Genomic DNA, 27,500 nt, shown 5'->3' with positions numbered 1-27,500 from the left:
TCTCTCTCTCTCTCTCTCTCTCTCTCTCTCTCTCTCTCTCTCTCTCTTTCTTTCTTTCTTTCTTTCTTTCTTTCTTTCTCTCTCTTTCTCTTTCTCTCTCTCTCTCTGTCTCTGTCTTCTTCTTCTCTCTCACTCTCTCTCTGTCTTTCTCTCCCTGTCTCTCTCTCCTTCTCTCTCTCCATCCTAAAACTGTGTGATGCTCTCTCTGGCAAACGATTGATTCTGTTCAAGAACTCTCTCTCCCCAGTGATTTGGTGTTCATTGCTTTGTGTGGTTTCATCAAGAGCGTATGTCATGTTCCACTTCTGTGGCAGGCGTGTGTGTGCAAGGGGCAGGTCAAGGTGGACAAGCGTCGGCTTCCTGTCAAGTGCTTGAGCAAGAGACTCTTTACACCTTCAGCATTTGGAGAGCCCAGCAATCAGAACACCAGTGAAGGGGAACCACGGCAGTTCAAAACAGCCAAAACCTTCAATCAAGGGTGCTATCTGAAAGAAATAAAACCCAAAAGCATGCACACAATCATTTTTCAAATAAGACTTGGAATTATTGCGCGGTAATTCGTCGTCATTAATACTGTACCTTCCTTTACGGAGACTATGTAGGATTTGATCTTTTTGGTTTGTGTGACTCTAAAGATGGCTTCTTTTCCTAAACGGTGACTGAAGCTATTTTTTGATTGGTGGCCTGCTTCCCGTAGTGGACGTGTTTGTAAAGCTGCATTTGATTTGTGGCCCACCCACGTGGCAGTGCTCAAGGAGGACGTGGGGAAAGAATGCTGTGTTTCCCCTAAATAGTCGCCATTTCACTGCCAGCAGTTTAATGTTTTTGCGGTTATTTACTGCGGTTTGACTGTGAAGTTCCACTGATCTGAGAGGTCTCCTTTCCTGCCGTGTGCAGGTGTGTATGCACTAGAGTGAGGCTGTGTCCTGGCATGCCTACAAAGATTCAGACTTTAAAATGGAGGTGGGAGCTTTTTTTTCTTCTTACCCTTCTCTTTGTCCTGACCCCATGTTAAAAAAGTGCTTCATATCATAAAAGCTGTTAAGATCCGATTCTTCCCCGGGTAGCAGTCCTTATGGAACAGCTTCCTGGCTCGGATAAAAGCAGTTGTTTTCTGCCTTACAGGATTACAGGCAGACCTCATGTCTGTGCTTTATAAGACTGAAGGCAACTCACCATGTAAAGAATGTATGGTTTCGTCCATATATCACGAGTAGTAGAAACCTGCTCCTCTTTGAGTGCTATATCAGGAGACATAGGTGTTCCATGTAATATTTGTACTCTATTTCTCTCTTTCCCTCCCTCTCACACACACACACACACACACACACACACATACACACACACACACTTGCAAACACAAAGCAGTGACATTTGAGTCCATAGTGTCCATATTCTACTGCAGTATTGCTTTACTTTCAGCCACATGAGGTTAGCCTTTTGTCCCTTGACCTCAACACACAGGCCTGTCTATGACCTCCACACACACACACACACACACACACACACACACTTACACACATGCATCGTCCCTGTCACCTGGAGGCTCAGTCAGAAGCAGTTTGTCCGTCACAGAGGAAGTGAAACTCCTCTGTCAGCCATGTGACTGACACCTTGCATGCCAAGAGAGGCTTCAGTTTCAGGATCTAAGATTCATCCTGCTGCTGCTATTAGGGTGGCTGGGCTGATCTGTCTTTGTCAGGGGGAAGGATTCAGAGTCGGGTCAAAGGTCACCTCAGGAGAGTCCTCTCTACAGCCTCAGGCTGCCTCTGCCTCTGCCACACGGCTAGGTGCTATTGTTACTCTGCCGGGGATCACATTCACTAGCCAGTAGTCAGGTAGCAGCTAGTGTTTAATTTAGCTCACTGGAGCCTTATGGAAAAGGGTGTGCACCTTCAGCCAACACTCCTCTGCTCATTTCCACTGATTTTGCTGTTGCAGTTACACTACATTACACCGCAATGAGTCAGCGGAGTGGAGCTAACTAAGCATCACACAGACTCTTAGATTACATGTCTGGAGGTAGCCCAACTAAACCAGTGGCCAGGTTGCAGGCGCAGAAGCCCCTGCATAAAGGACATCCTATTCCACAGAGTTTCCAGAGAAACGTACACACCGCGAAGGTGCACATACCCAGGGCAGTCTCCGCAAGGTGACTTGGTGTAACCTTAATAGAGGTTAACCGTGGCCTCGTGTTAACGTAATTGTGGCCCAACAGGTTTGGGCCATAGAGTCAAGCCTGTCTGTGGTAAATGCTAACGTTTATTTTGTTTGTATTTATTAACTACTCGAAGTAAAAGATTGACTTGAAATGAGTTGAACATTAAGACTTATTATTATGGTCGGAATCCTAAGCCATGAGAAAAAAATAAGTCAAGTAATCTGGGTATAAAATGAAACTGTTCCGGTACTAAAGAAAATGTTCATTTCAATGAGCTTAGGATGGAATAGCAGAAAAAAAAATGCAGTGGTGTAATAAATCTGTGCATTGGGTGAGGTGGTGACATTTCAGAGAATGTGGCAACCGAGGACGGAAAAGCAAGCGGCGCTGAGCAGAGAGACGCTCTTTGAAGAGCCGTGATTGAAATAAATATACCAGCAGGAAATGACTTAAGGAGGCCCTTGGAAGTGTGCCTGGACTGGTTTTGCAATATATTTGTGTTAAAAAGCGAGGGGACAAAAAAATAAAATGCCAGTTTCTGTCCGAAACTAAACTTGTTTTATGTTCTTTTTTTGGCCCTTGTCGGAGAGGCATCAAAGGACACGAGGATGCCAAAACTGTTTACGTAGAACATCTGCCAGAAAAGGTCAAAACACAAGAATCTGTCTGGGACGGTCTATGTTGAGAAGTCTAACGTCCCTGCCAGGATTCCTGTCTACATAAAACAGGATTATTTCCCCCTTTACCCTGGGACTGTCTAGGCTTGGAGGGACTTTTACGGTGTGTCTTTATCGAGTGCGCTCATCAATGCTAATGGACCAGACAGGACTTGTCTGGGCTGCCCGTTACATAAATCTCACCGTATGGAAAAAACAGTCACTGGTAAACAAAGCGGCTGTTGAGTTCAACTAGTGTCACCAAAGCCACCAATTAAATTGTCGCTCCATAGTATCAAGGGTGTGTTACTCTGACAGAGTCCACTGACGTCTATTTACAGGCGCTTTCGTTCTTTGCTTAGTCTCGATCGTTTGCAGAAGTAGAGAGCAAGGAAAAGGCCGGATTTTTTCAGAAAATGGAGGGAGTGTTGGTCTTGTGGTGTTTTGTTGTGGGAGGCAGTGTGCGTAGGCCTCCAGGGTGACTCAAGACATCTCCCCTTCTGTAATTATGTCAAAAATACACTTTAAAGAGGAATGATGTTGAAATAAATGCCATTTTGTTCCTTGTGTGCTCAAAGGGGGTATTTTGGACCCAATGGGTTTCCCTTGTGCCTCAAAGGTTTCTCTCTTTCCATTCCTTCCTTCCGTCCTTTCTTTCTTATTGCTTTCTTTCTTTCTTACTTTCTTTCTCATGGCAAACATTCTTTTTATGTCTTCTTTTTTGTATCAATTTGAGGCTGTCTTCTTGGCAGTCTGAGGCGCTCTGACTCCGCTCCGTTTGGGGTGGCACCAGCCTGTGAAAAAGGAAGCCCTCTTGGACTTGGTGTGTCTCCAGTCGGGCAGCTGCTGTCTGTGTGTGTGTGTGTGTGTGTGTGTGTCTGTGTCTGTGTCTGTGTCTGTGTCTGTGTGTCAGAAAAATATGTTCACATTCAGACCCAGCCATGTTGGGTTGAAGGTTATGTTCATGAAGATCATTGCTGCCTATGATGATGTGTAGAGTTTGACCATAGTATAGCTTCAGCTGATAGATTCAACATGTCTGAGTGTGGTCAGGGGATGTTTATGTAGAACACTGTTTAGTCGGCTATTGTCCTGTGTTCTGAAGGGTAATTACCTGGGTGTCTTGTTGCTGTAGTCATTTGCCTTTTGTCTGCTGTCTAAAAGTCTTCCATAATTTCAGATAATGACTGTTTTTAAGGCAATTCATCTGTCTGGGTGTTTGAGCAGCCTTTAATCCGGGGATCAATTAAATCTTGCTGGAAAAATTGGAATCGTCTGAGTTTGTGTGTGTGTTTGTGTGTCTGATGACTCAACCAGACACGCTCGCTTGCTTACTCTCACTCACACACACACACACACACACACACATACCCCAACATATAGTTGCACACACTCTCAATCTAAAGTTCTCCTAAGGGAATAGTGTTTACCTGTCTTCCTTGCCGGATTCCTTGGCTCCCTCAAACGGCCGGGCTGGCCACCGGTGCCTGCCAGTCTGCTTTGGACAGTGGACACATTCTTACCCTGATATCACTAGCCTGCCTGGAACAAAGATGTTGAAAGCCCAGATTGAAGTGCTCTGAGAAGGGGCTCGGGGACATTGCGAGGGCAGATGACTCCATAGCTTGACTTCACAGACCTACTGTCCTCAGCAAGCTTCAGCAGGGGCATAGCCAACGGACAGGCATAACTGGCCTTGTCCCAACTACTGTGATGCTAGGCCCACCGAGTTACAATGCATCATGTAATTATTCAATAAAATATAGGATTTTTTTAAATTAATATTATCACAAACAGTTTGAAATCAATACAACTTTTCTCAATTTGTATTTTAACTAGATGTCCTGCATAGTGCTGTGTTAGTGGTAGACTAGGAAATAACAATATTATTGAAAAATATATAAAAAGACAGAATAATATATAATTATATGTGCGTGTGTTATTTAAGCCTGTAAAGACTGATGCATCTCATTTTGAGATTATTGGATCCTTTGACCAATTTAAACAAAAACAACTATTGTTTGAATTTTTTTGATATATTTCATTTGGATTGGTTCTTTGTCGTAGGCAAAAAAAAAAAGTGCTTATTACAGTGCCACCCAGTAGTCAATTGAACATTTTTGCGGCACCTCAGGAATGGATTCTAAGTCCATATACCAGGTTTGGTGTATGAGATCTGTAAGCATCATGAATTGCAATACAAAGACAAGATTCTATAAAATAAAGTATGATGTATGAAGCAATTAAAATTTGCTTTAATACAGTACATTAGAGTGACATATTAGTAACAATATAAATATTATTCTTAAAGTAACTTTTTCAAAATTGCCCCTGCCAAATACTTTTGAGTTACTACATGAAGGCAGCCATTTTGTATATAGCGTTTAAAGGCCCACTACTGCCAACAGTTCACCTACAGTGCACGGATAATCCACCAGAGGGCAGAAGACGTGTCAACGCATACAACAGATTTTTCTGGAAAATATTGTTTATAATGACGTCTCAAAAACTCATGTAGCAAATATGATACAACAGGCATTATAGGGTGTACATATATATATATACGTATATAGGGCTATTTTCTGAAACTGCACTAGATAGGAATGACCCGCCGGTTTCTAAAAATTGTTGTACTATAGATATACTTTGTGATTGTGTCTCTGTACACTAAAAGAGATATTGATACCGTTTGTCAGTTTCAGTACCCCCTATGGACAAAATGTTCCAAAGAATGTCACCAAGTGGAAGTATACCAAATTTAAAAACTTTAGCTTAAGTCGTTCTCGAGATAATTAAATTGAAACCTGAGAGAGAACTTTGAATTTTGCCACACGTCCTGAAGGCACAGGTAGACTAATGAGTTATTTTGCTTGCCCATCATGGCAAATAAGTTTTATGTGGCCCTATAAGGAGGTTGGTCTGCCCTTACACTGATTGTTGTTGCTGTGGGAGATTCCTTAAAATGTTGAACACATAGTTCCAGTGATGTAAACCTGCTTGTAGGCTATTGTGCCTGTTGTTACGATTTTGTGCATTCAGTTGTTGTGAGAGCAGGCCGTTTGTTTTACCTCCGATTAGAAAAGTATGCATGAAGGATAGAGGCACTGTGTTTTTTGCTGTAAACTTTGTTTTTCTATAAATTCCTTTTCAGTGAAAACAAAGAACAGAAGATTTAACTGTCCTGATTATTGAGTCTACCACACTCATGCTGTGTGGTGGTCTAACCGAAGACGGCCTTCAGTTCAGCTGTAATACACTGTGATTAACGTTGAGTTAGAGTTGTGCCCACTCCCTTTCGCAGAGGCCTGCCCAAAAATACAATCCTGGCTCCGCCACTGGGCTTCAGCTCCAGGGTTTCTATGAGAGAGAAGAGAGGATTGCTAAATGCCTTGATGCATTGTTATGGTTTTGTGATAAACTAACAAATTGGTACCCCTATATCCACCTGCTACAGTGAAGTTTATCAGGCAAGATAATGGTAACTGGGTTGGGGGAGTTAGATGCAACTCTGCTTTCATGTTGCGTTTATGTTCCCTTTGTGTGTGTGTGTGTGTGTGTGTGTGTGTGTGTGTGTGTGTGTGTGCATTCATGCTCCGCCAAAAAACTTCAGGTCAGGTTGTGGAGGCCTGGGTGAGATAAACCATCAGACACTCTTTTTTTCTTTTTTCAACAAATCTCCAATCCGGCATAATCTTCAAGACTGAGAAAGATAATTTATTTTCTGCCGCTGTCCGGTGTTGTCCCTCCCCACAGCACACACTCTCTCCCCCCCCCCTTACCCCACCCCAATCTGGCTGATCACCATGGCGATAAGAAAGATTGGGTGGTGGTGGAGGGGGGTGTGGAGTGAGTGGAGGGTGCGGAGAGAAGGGGGATCAGTGACTTCAAAGCCGTGTGGCAGCATTCTCCCGGCCGGGACTGTTTACACTGCTCCCAGGAGCCTGCATTCCTGCCTCGCTTTTTTCCATGGTATTCCGAGAGCTGCTCCGCGCTCCTGGCTGTGTGCCGAAGGCTTTGGCGATAACCCCCCCACTCCCTTCATCTCATCTCTCTCTCTCTCTGTCTCTACTCCTCTCCCTCCTAAAGCTTCTCTTCCTCTTCTTCCCTCTGTCTCTTTCAGTGGCGGCAGACTGTACAGCTGGCCGAGGATAGCCAATGGCTGGCCCTCAAATGTCCAGACTCTCCCCCTTTCGCCTCAAGCAACCACCCATCCATTTTGAGATCTAGTGCTAAGTAGTGATATGTGACATCATCTATCTTGCATACCACATCATAGGCTGGAGCCCAATGCTGATCAGCATGTTCTAGCCCTCCAATATGGGTTTGGATGGGAGGTTTTAGAACCTGATTTGGTTTTCTACAGGACGGATTCCAAATGGGTCCACTGGAGTCCTTTGGTTCAGCATCAAACATCAGCTTTGAACTTGATGTTAGTGTCCCCTCTCACAACATCAGTCCATGCCTTATTGAACAGTTTAGTATGTTTGAGTTTCCCTACTCTAACACAACAACACCACTCCACGTGTTAATGACATATGGCATGACACAACACGTTCTGGTCATATTCTACTGCGGGATGATGTTTTGCTGGAGTTGTCTGTCTGTCTGTCTGTCTGAAGGTCCAGTGAGCGCTGTGCGCCATGAGGGGCCTCATTGGAGTCATGTAAAGCATCACCTACAGACTGACTCCTCTATTCAGCGCCTGTCTACAGTGAGAGCATGCTATGTAGAATCTAAGCGCTATCCATTTGGCATCGGTTTAAAAAGATGGGTATTTTGTGATCTCATTTAGCTGCTCCCCCTCGTTTTTATTATTGATTCGGTCTCTTGAGGTCGCTGGCAGATGTCGGGAGATTTAACGGCGTGTCGTCATGGAGGTTGTTTGTGTGACTTGGTCATGTTTACACTTTGGCAAGGACTCGACAATAAAGACTGGGGGGTTCAGGGGGAGGCGTTCATCTGGCGCTGCTGTGGACAGTGTTGGGAGTGGATCCCATGACTCCAACTCTCCGTCTCTCCCCACCGGGGGCTTGGCCATGCGGAGGGCTGGCTGGCTGGCTGGCTGGCTGGCTGGCTGGCTGATTACGGGGTTGGGCCAGAGACTCCCCACGGCGGGCGCTTGCTCTGTCGCAGGCATGACTCACCCAGCGGGAGAGAACAAGCTCATTTGTGGAGAGGGACGTCAGCATTACAGCGTGGTTTGATGTGTTTCTCGCCCGCAAAACTACTCCCTTCTTCAATTAGGCTCCCCCCTCACACACACTCACTTACTCACCCGCACTCTCTCTCTCTCTTTCCCTCTCTCTCTCTCTCTCTCTCTCTCTCTCCCCCTCCCCCTCTCTCTCTCAGTGGCATACACACATACACATGCACACACACACACATGCAGACACACACATAAACACACAGCTTCGTCACCATCTATGCTGGGGATTTTCCCCTGGCATATACTGTGAATCACCACAATTCATATTACAGTGTGTAACTATGAGTTATTGAGTGCACTTCCAAACTGGCCTAATTGCCCCTAAATGCCTCCCCAGTTCAAGTCCTGGTTCTTAATGCTACATTGCATTTGAAAGTTCTTCTGTTTTTAGTCTTTTTTTTCCATTCCCTCGCTCGGCCCCTTCTTTTAAAAACAGTCTGATGTTTCCTGGTCCCTTTCAAATGTCAGTCTTGGGGTGTGGGTTTTCTCAAGCCGTCTCGTATAACCTCATTTAACATGGCTGTGTGTGTGATCAATACAGGTATCAGATGGAGATAAACGCTGCATTGTGGGTTAAGGGCTGTTTGGCGCCTGGGCAGCGCTGGGGTCGGACAGTGGAGGAGGGAGATAGGAGATCTGACGTGCGGCTCAGGTGGCAAAACTCCAGCCGTCCCCTTTGTGCCGGTCTGAAGGCCTCCTCCACTGCCTGAGAAAGACAAGTCCCATGAAAAGGGGGGGGGGGGGGGGAGAAATTCCACTGGTTGCATGCTGGATTCTGGCTGGTGCACAGTTTCATTCCTCTTTAGGAGTGCACTGCACAGCATGAGTGTGCGTGTGTGCGTGTGTGTGTGTGTGTGTGTGTGTGTGTGTTTGTGTGTGTGAGAATGACTCTGAGTGTTAACACTGTGTGTGTGTGTGTGTGTGTGTATGTGTGTGTGTGAGAATGACTCTGAGTGTTAACACTGTGTGTGTGTGTGTGTGTGTGTGTGTGTGTGTGTGTGTGAGAGAGAATGATTGAGTGTTAGGACTGTGTATGTGTGTAAGAGAACGACTGAGTAGGACTGTGTGTGTGTGTGTGTGTGTGAGAATGACTGAAATGACAAGATGCATAGGGAGAGAGGAAGAGAGAGGTGGAGGGGAAGGGAAGGGGGGTGAAAAAGGAGGGACGTTTCAGCTCATATGCAATCTTGCCCTTTGATCTGGAGGGGATGAGAAGTGAGGTGTTGGCTGTCGGGAGTGTAGGAGAGGAGTGGAGCGCACTGGGCTGACTGCTGTAAAATACTGTGCCTTATCCTGCAGAAGGGGAACCATATTAAAAGCTCACTCGGCAGCACCATCATTTCTATTTTATATGGACAGGCATAAAAAGAGACACCTGTCTCTCGTTAAAACCACACATGCTGGAAGTCCCGGCGGCTGGCAGTGGAGTCATCTGCCCTGCCTCCTCCTGCAGAACAACCAGAGGGCACGACACTTTATTTTTACTCAGGGGACTTTCTTTTTCATATAAACTGAGGGACTATTTTTCTGGGGACTTTTTCTGTTTGCTCTCACTAGTGTGGCAGTATTGGTTAGGGACTTTGTTTTATAGTTTGACGTTTCTAATGACAGTGGCCAGGTTGTAGGACTAAAGTGACGTGAGATGATCGGATGTGGTGGCTCTGGGTTGAGGAGACAAGAAGAGGAGAGGAGAGGAGAGGAGAGGTGGCAGCAGCGTGCTGGAGTCAGAGCAGGAGCAGGAGCAGGATAGTAAATGAATGGGCAGAGAAGCAGGCAGGGCTGGTTACAGAGCAGAGGCCCTCTCTGATCCACCCTTCACAACCCTTTCCATATGTCTCTCCCTAAATGCACTCCTTCATCCCTCACTCCGTTCTTTCTCTCACTCTCACTCTCTCTCTCTCTCCACCCCTCTCTCTCCCTCTCTCTCCCTCTCCAGTGATCCTGTACATCTGTTATATCTGACAAACTCACGTGTATCAGATGTGTGTTAAACATGCTACAGCTGGACATACGACGTGTTCAAAGCATTTCTACATGACCAAATAATGAAATAATAAGGAAAACGGCATAAATAATGATGATCAAAAGTACATTAAAAGTACTGCTGCCGCTGCTACTACTACTACTACTACTTCTACTACCAAGCTAAAAATGAGGGGTTGTGTTAGCGGTATGCATCTACCATTCTCCTTCTCTCATTCGCCATCTTAGCCTTTTGGGCCTGGGACTTTGCTACCTTTTGGCTGGCTGTCAGCTCCCTTGTTTGACCTCTGCTCGGAAACCAGCTTGACCAAAAACAGCCCTTCCTCCCTACCCCTCGAGATGAGGCTTAGCAGGGATCCCATCAGAACTTCCTGAACGAGAGAAGGTGGAGGAGGAGGAGGAGGAGGAGGAAGCCATGAGTCATGTTTAGCACCCCTCTCCCACGCCATACGTCAAAGGCCCAAAGCTCTCTCTCCGAACCTTAAGAACAAGAGAGAAATGTTTGCTCTAAGACTCATACATTTCAAACATGTCTGAGCATTTCAAACCGTGCGGACATGACTTACTATTGGTGCAGTGGAGAAGACTGCGCCTGATGGCGGTAATGACGGGCGCAGGAAGTTAAAGGGAGTCTGTGTACATGGCCCTTGTTACTAGGAAAGAGGGATCTTTCAAACACTAACAATTGCTGGGGCTAGAGAGCCTCTTACTGGTGTTGGAAGGGAAGCACTATGTTTATCTTCACCCGAGCCTTTGAAATGGATAGTGTGGGCCTGAGGGGAGTGTGTGTGTGTGCTTGTGTGTGTGTGTGCTTGGGTGTGGGTGTGGGTGGGTGTGTGTGTGTGTGTACATGGGGCTTTGATACACATTGTGCTCTTTTTCGGAGGTGGGTTTACTGGTACAGTGGAAAGAATGAAGACCGGCGGCCACACAAAACGCACAGCTGAACCGTCGCCATGGCAATGGGCAGCCCTCCTTTTGTCCGGCCCCCACAAACAGCGCTGACTTTTGTCTGTGGGAATATACAAACGACTCATTCACTCGCTCGCTCATTCCTTTCACTTCTGCTTCCTGGGTCAAAGGTGCTGTGATCGTATCATGTTTGAAGGGGGTCGTAATCCGCCACTGCTCCTTCCTCTCTCTCCCTTCTCTCCTTCCTCTCCTCCTGCTCCTTTCTCGCTCCCTTCTCTCCTCCTGTCCTTGAGAAGTCACAAAAAATTAGCAAAAACTTGTTCAATACAGACAACACAAATTCTTCTGACCTGACTTGAGGAAGAAACCCTCCTCTTTCTCTCTCTCTCTCTCTCTCTCTCTCTCTCTGCCCTCATTCTCTGAGCTATCCTTGTTTGTGAAACTGAAACACAGTGTTGCTTTTGTTGGCTCCCTCAAAGGTCTGCACTTCAGATAGGTGTGTGGCCAGTGTTATTGTGTGTTTTCCCTGGGAGATATTCGGGAGTGTTGCTGCAATACGACATCTGGTTTGAGAACAGCACGCCTTACTTGCATGTGGCTTTTTATTTATTTTTTAAGTGTGTGTGTACGCGTGTCCGCGTGAGTGTTTATGCACGCTCCGTCTTTGGTCGTTCTCCTCGTTTGCCTCGCCTAGCGTCTGCTTCTGTTTGTTTTTGCCCCTGACACTCTTCCGTGTCTGTGAGGGTATCTTTCAGGCCTGTCTTTGTGCCTGCGTCGGTATGCCCCCCCACCGCTCCATATTTGTGCATTTCCCTGGAGTGTGTGTTTGCGAGCCGTCCCACTTTCTCCCTCTTGGGGACGGTAGCAGGTCAGTGGTGCAGTAATGCGTGTCCCGGCCTCCAGAGCTCTGTCCCAGGCCCTGTCCAGCCTCCCCTGCAGCCGCTCAGTGTGTGTGTGTGTGTGTGTGTGTGTGTGTGTGTGTGTGTGTGTGTGTGTGTGTGTGTGTGTGTGTCTGTCTGTGTGTGCGTGCGTGTGTGGTTGTGTGTGCGTGTGTGTGTGGCTGTGTGTCACCAGGGACACTGCTCCCCCTGCTGGTCACTAGCTGAAGCAGCACCTTGGTCCATGATTTTCCCCAAACAGCACACAACCACAGCGGAGCTCAGTGCCACCGTGCATCTACCCGGGACTGAAGGGGCAGAGAGGCTCAGTGAGACAAGATTAGGACTGTTTTTTTTTTTAATTAATTTTTTTAAGATTTATTTTTGGGCTTTTTGCTTTTAATCAGACAGTCAAAGTTAGGACAGGAAATTAGGTGGAGAGAAGAGGTGGGGAGTGGGAACGTGAAATGACAGCGGGTCGGATTCGTACCCGTGTCCCCGTGGGCGTTCAAGCCTGTATATGGTCGGGGCTACTGCTTGCGCCACAGTGCCCCCCATAAGATTAGGACTGTTTTGAAATTAACAAGAGTTTTCTTAAGCTCACACAGGGAAAGTGGCTGATTTGAGTAGGCCTCTGGAAATGGCCAGGTCCTTGTGGCTCACTCCATCCTACAACACCCCCACCACCCCTGCAGCAACACCCCCACCACCCCTGAAGCACACTTGGTTCTGTTTGCAGGGACTTGACAGCTTGTATCTGGTGACGAGTCACAGAGAGTTGGCATCCTTGGCCCTCTCCATGCATCAGTAGACACGTTGACTGTGAGGGGATGTCTCTTTGGAGCTCCGTGAAGGGCAGACACATAGAGCACATCTTCTTGGCACAGCAGCCCGATGCTCTAATGTCATTTCACTGCAGTCACTGTGTGCATGACTGTCTCCCGTGACCCTGGCCTGGCTCTGGCAGCGCAGACACACTGGGGAGGAACTGGTGTTTTGACAGGACTGAAGTGGGTTATTCCTCTTGTTCCCCCATTGCACGTTGCACGCTTTCTTTTCTTTTTTTTCAGTTTTCTATTTGTCGGCGGCCTCTTAATTTTCCAGGAAGCGGCTCCCCGTCTGAAAGCAGACAGGGCCTGTGACTGAGGGAAGCTGTGAAGGGGGCGAGAGGGCAGTGTCTGAGGGGGGCTGTGATCCAGTGTAGAAAGGGCTGCGGCGCGACCCCAGCAGTATTCCTCTCATTCTGAATCCATTTTATCCGTCTGAAGAGCACCGCTTCTCTGCGGCCGCGTCTGAATGACGACCCTCTGCTTTAGTAACTCACATGCACTAGGGTATAGACCTACCTGGATGGGATCTCTGCATGTAACTGTCAGGAAGAGACTGCAAATACGATTATTTTCATTGCACATATGTAGAGGTAACAGTAGGACAGGCCTTTTGAAGAAAAGGTACCTGTCTGCTGGAAAAGCAGTTTTTTACGAACCAAAGGACCTCCCAGCTCATGGATCCCCAGCTTTTTACTGTCACAGCTCTCCTCCTAGTGCCCACCACCCATCCCCCCCCTCCTCGCAACAACCCGCCGCACCCCTCCACTGAGAGGCGGGTTGGGTTTCTGCCCCGTAGGGCCTAGTGCTTGCATGCGATGGAGCTGAGGCTTAAACACTGCGCACTCGCACAGCAGTTCCAGCTTAGCTTCACGGGCAAACCTCCTTGTGTTCCTCTCTGTCCCTCCCAGGCAGGCTGGGGGTCGCGTGGATGTTAAACACACGACTGAGGTTACCGTTTACAGTGGATGTGTGCTAGCTGATACGGCCCAAAACTCAGGTGACCCTGAACCATTTCCTCAACGTCAGGCTCTTGTAGTAGGGATAACGCTGGGGTTGTTGTTGCCTCCAGATCTGGAAGTTATTTTGCATGTGGTCTTCTGCTAAGTAAATTAAGGCAGAATCATTGGAAGGCAAGACTATTGTAATTCTATTGTGGCGGGGAGCACGAATTTACCAGATGCTGGCCGAAGGATTTAGCATGGAAAGGTCCATATTATTGCACAGACCATTTATGACCGATAATAAAAGAGAAGAAGGACCCAAAAGCTCCACTGCATTTTGCAGTGTCACACAACCTACGTCATCGGAAGCCTCATTTTGAGCCCAAATGCCCCCTCTCATTTTGTTTCTCATTCTTTATGGCTTTCTCTCTCTCTCTCTCTCTCTCTCTCTCTCTCTCTCTCTCTCCCTCTCTCTCTCTCTCTCTCCCTCTCCCTCTCTCTCTCACCCTCCAACTTTCTCCCTCTCTTCATATGTTTACATGGACAAAGTTCCCAAGTAAAATGCACAAACTGTAGTATTTGATGTTATATGTAATTTAACTCATACACACATACATTACTTTATTATTTAGTATTTATTTTGTTTTATGTACAGTACATGTTCTTTTTGGAGGTTTGTTTTCACACACACACACACACACACACACACACACAGAAACACACACACACACACACACACACACACACACACAGACCCAAGCTAAGCTAACACAGACTGTTTCCTGAGTGGGACTCACAGGTGTGTATCTGATTGAGCCGTCTGGCCGGATCGGCTGAGCTGCTTGTTTGGATCCCTGTGTGTGTGTGTGTGTGGGGGGGGGGGGGATGTTGATGTCTCCACTGGAAACTGGGTTGGAACACAGGCTGGGTCACCGGCCAAATATTTTTGTTGTTGCTGGAAGGGAAGGAGGGAGGGGAGGATGAGTGTTTTCTAGCTGTAGGGACAGGGGGATTTGGGTGAATCAAATTCCTTGGAGGGCCTTTTGAAAGAGCTTGATCCTCTCCCTCGTCGGTTCACTCTCCAGGCCCCTCCATTCATCTCTGCTGCAGGTGGGCCTGCTCAAGTACCTTCACCTCCCTGCTAGAAGCTTCATTTCAGTTGTTCTTTCTCTTCCCCCTCCTCTTTCTCTATCTATCTCTCTCACAAACTCTCTCCCTCGCTCCCTTGCTCTCTTTCTCAAAAAAATTGTCATCATGCGTATATGCATGCTTTAAAAAAAAAAACTGCCTTGCAACATGAGTGGATTTAAATTGAAGGGTAGGGAGCGATCAGAGACGCAGACTGCCTTTGGTTGCCTCTAACGCACACTGTCACACACACACACACACACACACACACACACACTGCCTTTGGTTGCCTCTAACGCACACTGACATAACCGCCGGGCCTGAGCGCCCTCCTGGCAGCAGATGAACAAGAAAGCAGCCCTCTGCCACTGTTGGCACATGAAGAAAGGAGACCCACAGGGCACACAGGAGGAAAAAAAGATTGACTTCTCACCACAGCCACTCTTTATTTTCCCTGCTTACGGCTCCTCTGTTTGTTTTCGGGGTTGCGAGATTCTTTGCCTTTGAGTATTTTTGGGGGCCAACTGTGATTGAGCTGAGAGGAATGCCTTTCATCGCGAGATAGAGATAGAAAGAGGGATAGACAGAAAGAGAAAGAGAGAGAGACGTCGCTCGGCGAGACTTAACGGATATAGACAGTAGATTGACCATTGTCAACATTGACAAGGAGGGAGGGGAGCGCTGCGGTTTCTGCTCCCTGTGAAAACGGAGACTCAGTGATTTTGGTTCCCAGGCCTTGAAGTTTCCCTCCACCCCTGAAAAGCCAAATGAAGATGGTTCTTTTCGGGTCAGTACAGTCTACCCGCATGGTTTATTTTAGTCCCCAGCCATCTCGCCCCTCACTTTCGGAGACGAAAATACAAATGAGGGATTATGGACAATGTTCCCTGTCTCTTGATTGTAAGTGGGGTTGGCATATACTTAGGTTGGCACACAGAGGGAAAAAAAAGATAATGATTAGTTTTGGTAGAATTTCTAAACAAAAACGTCTTTGTTGGTCTGAAGTCAATACATGTATAATCAGTAAATAGCAGCTTTAAATCAGCCTAGGTTTAGCGCATTGTGCTTAGATTGCAATGAGTCACTCATTAAAATAGGCGGTACTTGGATAAGGGCCTTTATGTTCAGTTGCGAAACAAATTCTAAAATCTAAAGTCTAAAATGATTGCAGACTCCATGTTAACCAGATGACATTTGTGAAATCGCCTCAGACTAAGAGTGAAGAGGCCTTGAGGAACACGGCCCATGGTCTCACTACAAATCTAAACCATACATTTGATGAGGCATGACAAAGATGTATCTGCTGTCAAAACTAAATTGACAAATTAAAGGATGATGAACATTTATAAAAGCCCAGGTTTTATGCAAACTGGAATACAGCACCTGTAGCGAACTATACTGGAAGAGACACTACAGAATGTCCTAAAGTGTGTGTCTGTTTGTGAGTGAATGTACTGCAGTACATTCTCTCTTGGTTGTGAGACTTCAGTGCACTGTGGTCACAGGAGAGACATAAAACAGAGTACCAGCCCTAAGCAGCTCTGCTCGCACACTTGTCATATGTAGACGAGGCATGGCTGAGCAGTGGCCGATCTCCCGGCTCCATTTCAGAGATAGTCTGGAGTTCCTCTGTCCATATGAACTGGCCCATTATTGGTCAAGAAAAAAGGTACTTTGCTAATTTTTCGGTTGAATGTTTAAAAGAAATATTTAAAAAATATATTACACACACCTCATCAGCTACCAACCTGCCCCCGCCCCCCCCCCAGACTCTGATGGACTACCCAGGGCCATCCTGTGGCGGTAGTTGTCATTCTGTATTTGCCATTCGTCCCTCATTTCCAACGGCCAGCCCCCCTTCTATCCTCTCCCCTCTGCCGCACCCATCTGATGGATGTGCCTCAGGCCCTGCGTGGCTTCTGACATCAGCGTCCCCAGCCAATGACATCACCTGCCCCTCGGTCCTTCTTAACTGTGGGATTTCCGTTGCCTGACATCAGGAGGGGGGGAGTCCGTGCTAACCTGGGAGCCGGCGGACATTTCACCGATGACACCACCCTAGAGCATTCTGGGAGAGTACGAGAGGGGGGAATCACATCAGCTTTGAAACTGGGAAGAAACTTATGGTACCTTGTACCAGCATGGCATGGCAGCATAGACACTTGATCTTGTCTGAAAAAGTCTTTACCCACTTCTGGTTCTGGTTTATGGAAAGGGGGTTTCCTGTCTTGAGGAAAATATTTTGGCCACAGTATTTGTTCTTTGTGGAGTTCAACCCTCGCTTTGTGTTTGAGGCTTCACATCATCTTTTCGGTGTGTGTGTGTGTATGTGTGTGTGTGTGTGTGTGTGTGTGTGTGTGTGTGTGTGAGAGAGAGAGAGAATAAGAGAGAAAGAGGTCTTAAGCTCCTGTCAGCGTTATAGGAAATAAGAGGGAGTGAGGAGGTTTTTTCACTTGTTCATCTTTGATAAGGTGCCTATTAGTCAAATCTGCACCCACATGTTCAGGAAGGGACGGGTATCTCACAGGAGACATCAGAGGGATGGGAGTTCTGTCACACAAACACACACACACACACACACACCATTTGCATGTGTACACACAACAACACCCACACCATTCACTCACAACTGAATCCGGTCTAGGGTTTTCATCCAATGCAATGCTATCTTTAAGTCAATATAATGTGTGTGTTTGAAATATCCCTAAAAGGTTGTTTTGACAACATCTCTGTGTGGATCATATGTAGTTCTACCACTGCTAACATTCAACATAGGCATTAGGGATGGTGATGTCTGACTCCTAACCTGTCTGTCTCTCTCTCTCTGCAGTCCCACCCGCTGTCCCTGTGCAACACCAGTGAAGATGAGCGTCAGGAGAGCAGCTTCATCAGCATCGTCAAGCTCGAGAGCCCCGAGCGCAAGGTGCCCCAGTGCATGCCACTGCTGGAGAAGGTAATGCTCAGGGTTAATACAGCTCTCTCTCTCTCTCTCTTTCTCTCTCTCTCTCTCTCTCTCTCTCTCTCTCTCTCTCTCTCTTTCATCGCTGTGACTCTTGTTTGCCACAGTGAATCCTCAATGCTCTGTTATGTTTTGCCGTAGGCTCTAGTTTTGGGTCAGGCTGTGCTGATGAAGCCTAAACGCCACACTGGTCCTTCAGCTGCAGTTCCCAGGGTGTCTCTGTCTGTCTGTCTGCCTGTCTGTCTGTCTGTCTGCCTCTCTGCCTGCCTGTCTCCCTGTCTGTCTGCCTCTCCGCCTGTCTGTCTGCCTGTCTGTCTGCCTCTCTGCCTGCCTGTCTGTCTGTCTGTCTGCCTGTCTCCCTGTCTGCCTGGCTGCCTGCCTGCCCGTCTCTCTCTCTCTCTGTCTGCCTGGCTGCCTGCCTGCCCGTCTCTCTCTCTCTCTCTCTCTCTCTCTCTCTCTCTCTCTCTTTCTCTCTCTCTCTCTCTCTCTCTCTCGCTCTCGCTCTCTCTCTCATGATCTCTGTCCTGGAGGAGCACTGGCAATAGCATAAAGACTGAAAGCTTGTAGAGTTGGTCAAAGGGTGCCCCCGGTGTTGAGAGGCCTTCACCGGCCCGGTCCAGAGTGGGTTTTGGGCCATGGCTCTGGCATCCAGCGTGGCTCTGTGTGGAGGTGGGGGAGGGAGCAGGACAGCTCGAGTGCTGGCCAGGGGCCTGGGGGGGTGGGGCCCTTGGAAGGCAGGCCAAGGTCAGCTCCAGTGTGCGCCTCTGGCAGGGTAGAAGTTTTCCTGCAGTGGGAGATGGTTCCAGGGGGGTGGGGTGTGTGTGTGTGTGGGAGGGGGGTGTTTCTTGGCGCTGGATGTGAGAGATCTGTGAGACAGCTGTCACTTGAGTCATCCTGGCCAGAGAACGGGGAGAGGAAGAGAGGGAACCGGCCAGCTGCTGTTTCTGTTGTCTTCTGTTTCAAATAACAGCAGCACTAAAAAAAAAAAAGTTGAAAGGTCAGCTCAAGAGGTGCCATTCTGAGGTCATGCAAATGTGCTGTATATTTATGACCAGCCTGCACTAATGCTGTGTTCTAGTATGACTACGACTGGCCGGAAGTGTCTGGCTGAGCTCGGAGGGGAAAAGTTCACCGTGTGTGTGTCATTTGCAGTATGAAGGCAGAATTTGTCCAAGACCTCACGTGTTGACAAGGCTAAGAGACGGTGTCTGGCCAAGACAAAAGGCATTCGCAGAATCCAACTCCCATACTGGGCAAGCGGCTTCAGGTACTAGAAGGACTGGAAATGTTTGTGCGGAGGCCCAGGTTAACTGTAAACAAGCCTGAGACATTAAAAGCAACACAATGTAGTTGTGGTCTCTGGCTAATCTGCCCTTTTTTAATGAAGTTTCTGCATGTGTGTGCCATGGGAATGTTGGCTCTCGCTTTGTTGAGTGTGAGCTGCACTCAACAAGGGGAAGGTGGAATCACTACAGACCAAATGAGCCTTGTACTGCAAAGGAGCTCACTTTAGGCACCAGTGCAAAACAATGCATGCAGATGTCTCGCAGGCTTCTTAAACTGTGTCTCAGGTTCATCTGCTTCTTATTTGACCGCTGTGTTTGCTGTGCCGTCCCCCGGGCGAGTCTTGCTCTGTGTTTGCTGTGCCGTACCCGGGCGAGTCCTGCTTTATCGCAGCGTCCATCTGAAACCTATAGATAAATGGACGACCACAGAGGCTTTGCCCCGGCTCAGAATAGCCCCAGCCACTAAACAAAATACAGCTTGCCGCCGTGGCGTATAAAGTTTCCTTTGTTTGAGTTTTGGTTTTCCATGATGGGTTCCTATCCCTTACATATTCGCTCATCCCAAGGACACACTGGATTCCTACTGATTTGTGGTCTGCCGGGTTGCTTTATTTCCCTCCCCAGGGATTTGAAGGGCTTCGGAGGCCTCTGGCCTCACGACACAAAAACATTTAATTACAATCAGCCTGTGTCCCATACAATCTCCGAGAGGGGTCCAGCTCTGAGGGGAAACATTTGGATCCCCTTAAAGCTAGCTGTTAGACGACGGCAGGACTACACTGAACTTCTTTGAATTGACAGTTTTTCTCGAATCTCTTGTTTCTTACAGCTTGTCTGCCCATGATGCTTCATCACTTGGTCTGTCCCTGTCAGCGCTGTTAAGCTACCATTGCATGATCGAACATGACTAGATGAGCCAAAACATGTTTCAACGCCATGGCGACTTCTCATTGACGACGTTCTGGCCATCCCTTTCATGATCTCAGTCTGACCTGTTTTTTTTATAGAGATTCTGGTCTGACTAGAGATGTCTTGTGTGCATCCATTTGTTTACTGCAAAGATATAAACAGTCAAAGGAAGTGAAGGGATATACATCTGCTGGGGTTCATTTCAAACATTCCTCGACTTGTAGCCTTGTACCGTAGACTTTATCACTTAGAAGAGATGACCCTAACGTTTGCTCGCTCGGATATTAAAACCGTCAGAGCCTCAGCCATCTTGGCATTCCCCGGCTGAGAGCTGCTTTCGGTGGCCTGGTGACGATGTCAGCCTGGCGCCTCAGCTGATCCTCCTCAGACACTCGCCCTGGCATCAGAGACTCCGCAACTCCCGCCGCTCGTCCCAGAACCAGACTGGAATGAGGACGAGTCCCAAATATTTACTCCAAAGCCTCTTTGAGCCTCGTCTCTCGTGACTCCAACTCCAAGCACAAACATCTCTTAAATCTGAATCGATCGAGATGGAATCAATAGGATGTTCAATTTTTTAGGAGACAAAAGATAAGTGCATGGTTGAGTCTGTGTTGTAATTATAGCAGCTGGCTTTGAAAGGCAGCCATGCCAGTGTCCTCTAGCAAACCGTTAATCCACAAAAGCTCTATTTTTCTACTTGCCTGAAAAGAATTGCAGGGCATGTCTCTTTGTGAAAACATGGCTCAGAGCTGGAAGAATGATCGGGGAGGTTTGACCCGTGTCTCAGCTTGTTGGCTTCCTTACAGTATGGTCCTTATTGATGCTCCCCTTTCTAGATAAAAGGCAACGTTGGCCTCTCCATAATCCTGTTTGCTTTTGAAATGAACATGGACAAAGGAAAGTGAAAAATATGCAAGGACTTTGTGTGTGTTTGTGTGTGTGTGTGTGTGTGTGTGTGTGTGTGTGTGTGTGTGTGTGTGTGTGTGTGTGTCTGTGTGTGTGTGAACTGCAAGTGATCTTTGTGTGTGTATATTTGTGTTTATTAGCATTTCAAGCTGTTCTTTGATGTTTTACAGATTTTGAATACAGTGACTTCTTGTTTAGGGGCGGAGGACAAGTGGAGGATATACCCAAAGGCAGCTGTGTGTGTGTGTGTGTGTGTGTGTGTGTGTGTGTGTGTGTGTGTGTGTGTGTGTGTCTATGTGCGCGTGTCCATTGATCTGCCTGTGCGCTGAGGAAGGCATCGGAAGAGTAGCGGAGTAGTCACAGGAAGTGTTAGAAAAGGGAAAATCCACGAATAAATCTGGCCTCTGTAGAACCTGTTTTTTAGTGTGTGTGTGTGTGTCTGTCTGTCTGTCTGTGCTGCATGGTAGTGTGTGTGTGTGTGTGTGTGTGTGTGTGTGTGTGTGTGTCTGTGCTGCATGGTAGTGTGTGTGTGTGTGTGTGTCTATCTGTGCTGCATCGTAGTGTGTGTGTGTGTGTGTGTGTATGTCTGTGTGTCTGTGTGTGTGTGTGTGTGTGTGTGCACCAGTAGGTATGGTTGCAGTGTTGACCGTGAATAACTCCTGTGCGGCTCGCCTTTTTTCTGGTCTCTGATGTGAGTTAGTGACACTGGAAATATGTCTACCTGTTTTTGAGTCCAAATGTTGTTGGAGGCGTTTCAGCAGCAAGGGCCGAAGAACATCTGGAAAATGGCCTCAGCGAAGAGGCTTGGAGGGCAAATGTAAAAAACAGCATACGCATAAAAATGGTCATTTTTCAATGAGCTATCCGGAATGCTCTCCTACAACACCACACAAACCGTTATTTCAGCCTCTTGTTAGCCAAAGCATCTGACAGTACTGTGTCCAGACAGTATCCTTCAAAAGGTACCACTGACTGCTGTGTTGTTGGAAGTGACCGGACATTCTAGTGGGGTTTCTGAGAGGTTTTTGCCCCCTGGACCACCACCTCCGGCTCTGCTCTGCTCTGCTTTGCTCCTCTCTGCTCTGCTCCTCTCTGCTCTTGCTCCTCTCTACTCCTCTCCTCTCCTCTCTGCTCCTCTCTGCTCTGCTCCTCTCTGCTCCTCTCTGCTCTGCTCCTCTCTGCTCTGCTCCTCTCTGCTCTGCTCCTCTCCTCTCTGCTCTGCTCTGCTCTGCTCTCCTCTCCTCTCCTCTCCTCTCTGCTCTCCTCTCTGCTCCTCTCCTCTCTGCTCCTCTCTTCTCTGCTCCTCTCCTCTCTGCTCTGCTCTCCTCTCCTCTCCTCTCCTCTCTGCTCATCTCTCCTCTGCTCTGCTCCTCTCTGCTCTCCTCTGCTCCTCTCTGCTCTCCTCCTCTTTCCTCTGCTCTCCTCTCCTCTCCTCTCCTTTCCCCTCTGCTCTCCTCTTCTTTCCTCTGCAGTGCTCTGCTGTGCTGTGCAATGCTTTTCCCTGCTGTCCTCATTCTCGCTCTCTTCCTCTCTGAGTTTTTGCCAGATAACTTTTATGCACCTTGAGTTCCCTTTTAAAACCTTTGAAGCATGCTCAAAACAACACCAAAAAAAGAGAAGACCCTGTAAAGGCCTAAAAAGACTTTATTCCTCTGTAACGACAAAAGATTAAAAAGCTGCTTTCCTTCCTCTCGTTTTTTTTCCTTCCCCCATCTTTGTTTTAGCAAAGTCTGTCTGTCTGCGAGGAAAAACAAGTGTCCTCTTGCTTTAGTGAACAGAACATGAGTTCGTGTCTCCACGGTGAAGTGGCTGCGTCGCTGCTTTGACTGTAATGTGACTTCATGTGATGCTCAAATACTCCCCTTCCACCCCCCCCCCCCCCCCCCCCCCCCCAATACTGTGGGCCTCCTTTTCCATCTCTGGTGTGGATCCGGCCCTGCCTGACCCGATGATGCGGAGACGCACACACACACACACACACACACACACACACACACACACACACACACACACACACACACACACACACACACACACACAGATACAGTCACACACAGACACAGACACACACAGACACAGTCACACACAGACACAGACACACACACACACACACACACACACACACACATGCAAACAGGCTCTCTTCCCCCCCGGGTGTTTGCTGTGGCATGTGTTTTCTGGATCTGTTATGCTTGCTGATGGAGCGTGTTATGTGTCTTGTTCCCAGTGCGAGCGCTGAAGGCAACGCATGCTCTATAAGCCCCCTCTGGAACCCTCATGAGAAGTGGGATGGAAACCATGAATACTGTAGGTCTCCGAAACACTCTTCCTCTTTTTCTCTTTCTCCACATCTCCTCTTTCTTTTTCTCTTTCTCCATTTTGTGGAGTATATTCACTCCATCTCACTGCAATTCAGGGAAGACCACCTTGGCAGTTCCGTGCTCAGCAGCCTCTGGCCTCTGGCCTCAGTAGCCTCTGGCCTCAGCAGCCTCTGGTCTCTGCAGCCTCTGGCCTCAGCAGCCTCTGGCCTCAGCAGCCTCTGGCCTCAGCAGCCTCTGGCTTCCGCAGCTGTTCTTTGGGCTGTCATGCAGGAGCCTTCTCCTTCTCATGCTGCTTCAACCGTCCACACCAAACACAAGGCTCCAGCCCTGCGCCCCCACACTGCAATGAATGAACATAAAGCCACTTCACACTCCCATCCATCCCTCTGATGACAGTGCTGTCAATAGAGCCTTTCTTTCTTTCTTTCTTTCTTTCTTTCTTTCTGTCTTCCTTTCTTTTTCTTACTCTCTCTATTTCTCTCTCTCTCTTTCTCTTTCTCTCTCTTTCTCTCTCTCTCTTTCATCGCTGTGACTCTTGTTTGCCACAGTGAATCCTCAATGCTCTGTTATGTTTTGCCGTAGGCTCTAGTTTTGGGTCAGGCTGTGCTGATGAAGCCTAAACGCCACACTGGTCCTTCAGCTGCAGTTCCCAGGGTGTCTCTGTTTGTCTGTCTGCCTGTCTGTCTGTCTGTCTGCCTCTCTGCCTGCCTGTCTGTCTGTCTGCCTGTCTGTCTGCCTGTCTGCCTCTCCGCCTGTCTGTCTGCCTGTCTGTCTGCCTCTCTGCCTGCCTGCCTGCCTGCTGGTCTGTTTGTGAGGCCTTCAAGCTCATGCTTTTGTGCCCTACCACCAATACCAAAGCAAGCTTTTCATTTGTCTCCTAAGACAGTTTAGTCTCCCGTTGCTAAGAAAGTTTGGTCTCCCGTTGCTGCCACTGGCAGGCTGGCTGGAGTGGCTCTCCGGCAAAGGGACTGTCACTCCAGTGCATGGATCGTATGGTAGCCACACACTTGGCTCCAGGGGCGCAGAGAGGCAACATGGTAGTCATTTTGTCACCAGCAATTTGTATTTAGCATCCAGGCATTGTAAAAATATGATGCTATGACCTCAAAACAATTTATATCTTGAGCATGACCATTCAAGATCTAAATGACAGGACTGCCAGAAGGCCTTGTTGTAGACTGTTTTAAGTTTTAAGTGCACATTTTCTGATGCAGCGTAACTGGACCTGGACGTGTGTGTGTGTGTGTGTGTGTGTGTGTGTGTGTGTGTGTGTGTGTGTGTGTGTGTGTGTGTGTGTGTATGTGTATGTGCGCGCGTGCGTGCGTGTGCGCATATGTGCATGTGTGTCCGTGAGAGTGTGTGCATGCATGTGTGTATGATATTGACCAGGAGATCACAGCTAAGCGGATAAACTGCACAGGAAGGGTGTGTGCGACATTTTTTGTAGATTTCTTGTATCTTTCCCTCGACTGGTCCTGCCTCTTCATGGCCCCCCACCTTCACCAAATGAATCCCAGAAAAGTCCTCAGTGATCGGGCGCCGAGGATCCCAGAGGAGCAGGGCTTTGGGAGTGAACGGAGGCCGTCTGGCTTAATTGCCCAAACACACAATAGCCCTCCACTGAGCTCTGAGAAGCACCTCTCCAAGTCTCAGGCACACAAACGCGCACACACACACTCTCTCTCTCATACATACAAACACACACACACACAAACACATCTCTAAAGGTGGCATATTTTCATTTGTTTACTTAATTGCAGCCTTCTGAAGTTCCAGCCCACCCCTCTCATGATGGCTTCACAGAGAGGGGGGGGGGGGGGGGGACCAATAGTTGCAGACCATTTCCTGTTACTTCATTCCCCTGTCTTTTTCTTCTTCTTAATACGAGCGCCCCATTCAAGCTTCAGAGGTGTCAAGTAGACATGAGAAGAAGCCTTGCAGCCAAGTTCACCGGAGGGTCATGTGGACACCAACCGAAAGAAAGAATAAGAGATAAGAGAGAGAGAGAGACGTGGTGACCTGGTGCGGGCTGGTATCAAAGCCTGACCCTGGCACCAGGCTGTCTCACCGTACCTCAGAGGCTCCACCACCAGAGGATTAGCCAGGCACAGGCCCAGCTCAGCTCCGCTTTTCACAAATCACCTTTTCAGTGCGACCGCATTGTAGGGCCACAACAATGTGCTGAATGCCTCAGGTTCGTCTCTCATTGCGGTGAGGGTGGTGGCGGTGGGGCACATTCCTTTCTTTGTGCTAAACACACTCCCTGCAAAAACAAAGGCTCCGCGATGTGTTTCTCAGCTCTGCAGTTTTGAGCAGCCATGTCTTTAGATGGGGACGCAAAAGGGAAAAGGGGAGGGGTGGCGGTGAGGGGGTTAAGAAAAATGAAAAAGTAAACATTTCCCATCAGATTTTTTCCTTTTTTTTTCTTTTTTTCTCCTTCACTTCTCCCCGGTGACTGTAATCTGCCTATTCAGTGCTGCAGGTGTGTGACAACGGAGAGAGATGTGCCAGTGATGGATGGAATCAAGCTTTGTGCAGTGATGGAAGGGGGAGGCAGGCCTGGGGGAGCAGGGGCCACTTCCACAGGTCCTTGGCCAGGGCCAGAGCCTCCTCCCCCAGCCCAGATGAATGTCAGTAGTGAGGTGACGGAGGAATGCGCCTCACTCATGCACAGCTGTGGCTTCCAGACCTCCCGACTTTAAGAAATATAAGGCCACACTAACTGTTGCAGCGTATTTATCGAAGGTGAAGAGGTTTACGAGTTTGCAAGCTACGTCAGTGAACGGAACTCCAGTAGTGTATGTTACACATTTAGCTTTACTAGAATCTAATTGACCACTGTATTCAGATGTAATGAACTTTATCCAGCCTTGCCAATGTCAGAGGTCATGTAAACAATAGGTGGACGGAAGGGAAGGGGGGGGGGGTAACAGAAGTCAACGTCTTCTTGTGTGACCAGGCACCTTCAGGAGGCGTTACTGCCACGCCTTGAGTGCTGCTGGCTGTAAGACTAACGCCTCCTAACCTGTGGGGGTCAGAGGTCAAGGCTGAGCAGATGTCACCAGCATTGTTAGCATTCCTTTGAAAGAGCTGCAGGGAAAGTGTTCAAGTAGATCTGCACTGTTTTTTTCCCTTTGACATCTGAGAGAGAGGGAGGGATAGAGGGAGAGGGAGAGGGGGGAGAGAGAGATGGGTGGTGATGTCTAACCTGTGTAGTCTATATGCTGCACATGCACAGCTCTGTTGGGAACCAGTAGTAATGAAGCATATGGAGCTTTGAGTGCTGAAGAACATTGTGGAATGACTCCAGCCCCTTAGGGTAACGCACAAAAAAAAAAAAAAAAAAAAAAAAAAAAAAAACTTAGTTTAAAAATATTAAATACACATCATTACCCTATTGCTAGCTAGAAATCAAATATTCTAAAAATTAAAATATTTTAGTTAACTTTGTTAGTGATCTATTTGTATCAATCAGTTTTTCCGATCACTTCCTTCTCTCATTACATTCAAGTACGTAATTCAAGAACATGGGAACAGACAGTAAGGGGTACAGGGGAACAGATTTAATCCATCACGTCTCATTCTCCATGAAGCGTGAGTCAGAGCTCCACCTTTCAAAGCCTTTGCTGTGGCTGCAGGTCCACAGCAGTGTCAGTGAATGGAAAAATCTAATTTTGATGTACAGTACTGTGCAAAAGTTGGTGTGAAAAAATGCTGTAAACTAAGAATGCTTTCAAAAATGGAAGTGTTAACAGTTTATTTTCATCAATTCTTCATAAATTAACAAAATGCAGTGAAGGAACAGAAGAAAATTCTAAATTAAATCAATATTTGGTGTGACCACCCTTTGCCTTCAAAATAGCATCAATTCTTCCAGATACACTTGCGCAGTTTTTGAAGGAACACGGCTGGTAAATTGTTCCAAACATCTTAAAGAACTAACCACAGATCTTCTGTGGATGTAGGCTTCCTAAAATTCTTCTGTCTCTTCATGTAAACCCAGACAGACTCGATGATGTAGAGATCAGGGCTCTGTGGGGGTCATACCATCACTTGCAGGACTTTCTGTTCTTCTTTAAGCTGAAGATAGTTGTTAATGACATTGGCTGTATGTTTGGGGTTATGTTCCTGCTGCAGAATACATTTGGTGCCAATCATACGCCTCCCTGATGGTATTTCATGATGGATTAGTATCTGCCTGTATTTCTCAGCATTGAGGACACCATTCATCCTGACCAAATTTCCAACTCCACTTGCAGAAATGCAGCCCCAAACTGGAAAGGAACCTCCACCATGCTTCACTGTTGCCTGCAGACTCTCATTATTGTACCTCTCTCCAGCCCTTCGGCGAAACAAACTGCCTTCTTCTACAGCCAAATATTTCTAATTTTGACTCATCAGTCCAGAGCACCTTCTGCCAT

The 27,500-nt window shown here is 47.6% G+C and overlaps 1 protein-coding gene across 1 annotated transcript in view; it reads left to right on the top strand.

Annotated features, from left to right (window-relative positions):
- Window positions 1-27,500, top strand: part of rnf43 (ring finger protein 43) — a gene marked incomplete at its 5' end in the record, with an annotated part of 72,770 nt that overhangs the window by 28,966 nt on the left and 16,304 nt on the right. The window contains 1 exon segment of the mRNA XM_080832923.1: window positions 17,526-17,648. Within this exon segment, the coding sequence (XP_080689049.1) occupies window positions 17,526-17,648 (123 nt within the window).

Source organism: Sprattus sprattus (assembly GCF_963457725.1).
Source record: "Sprattus sprattus genome assembly, chromosome: 1".
Taxonomy (NCBI): Eukaryota; Metazoa; Chordata; class Actinopteri; order Clupeiformes; family Clupeidae; genus Sprattus; species Sprattus sprattus.
This window is presented reverse-complemented; position numbering and strand designations above follow the sequence as displayed.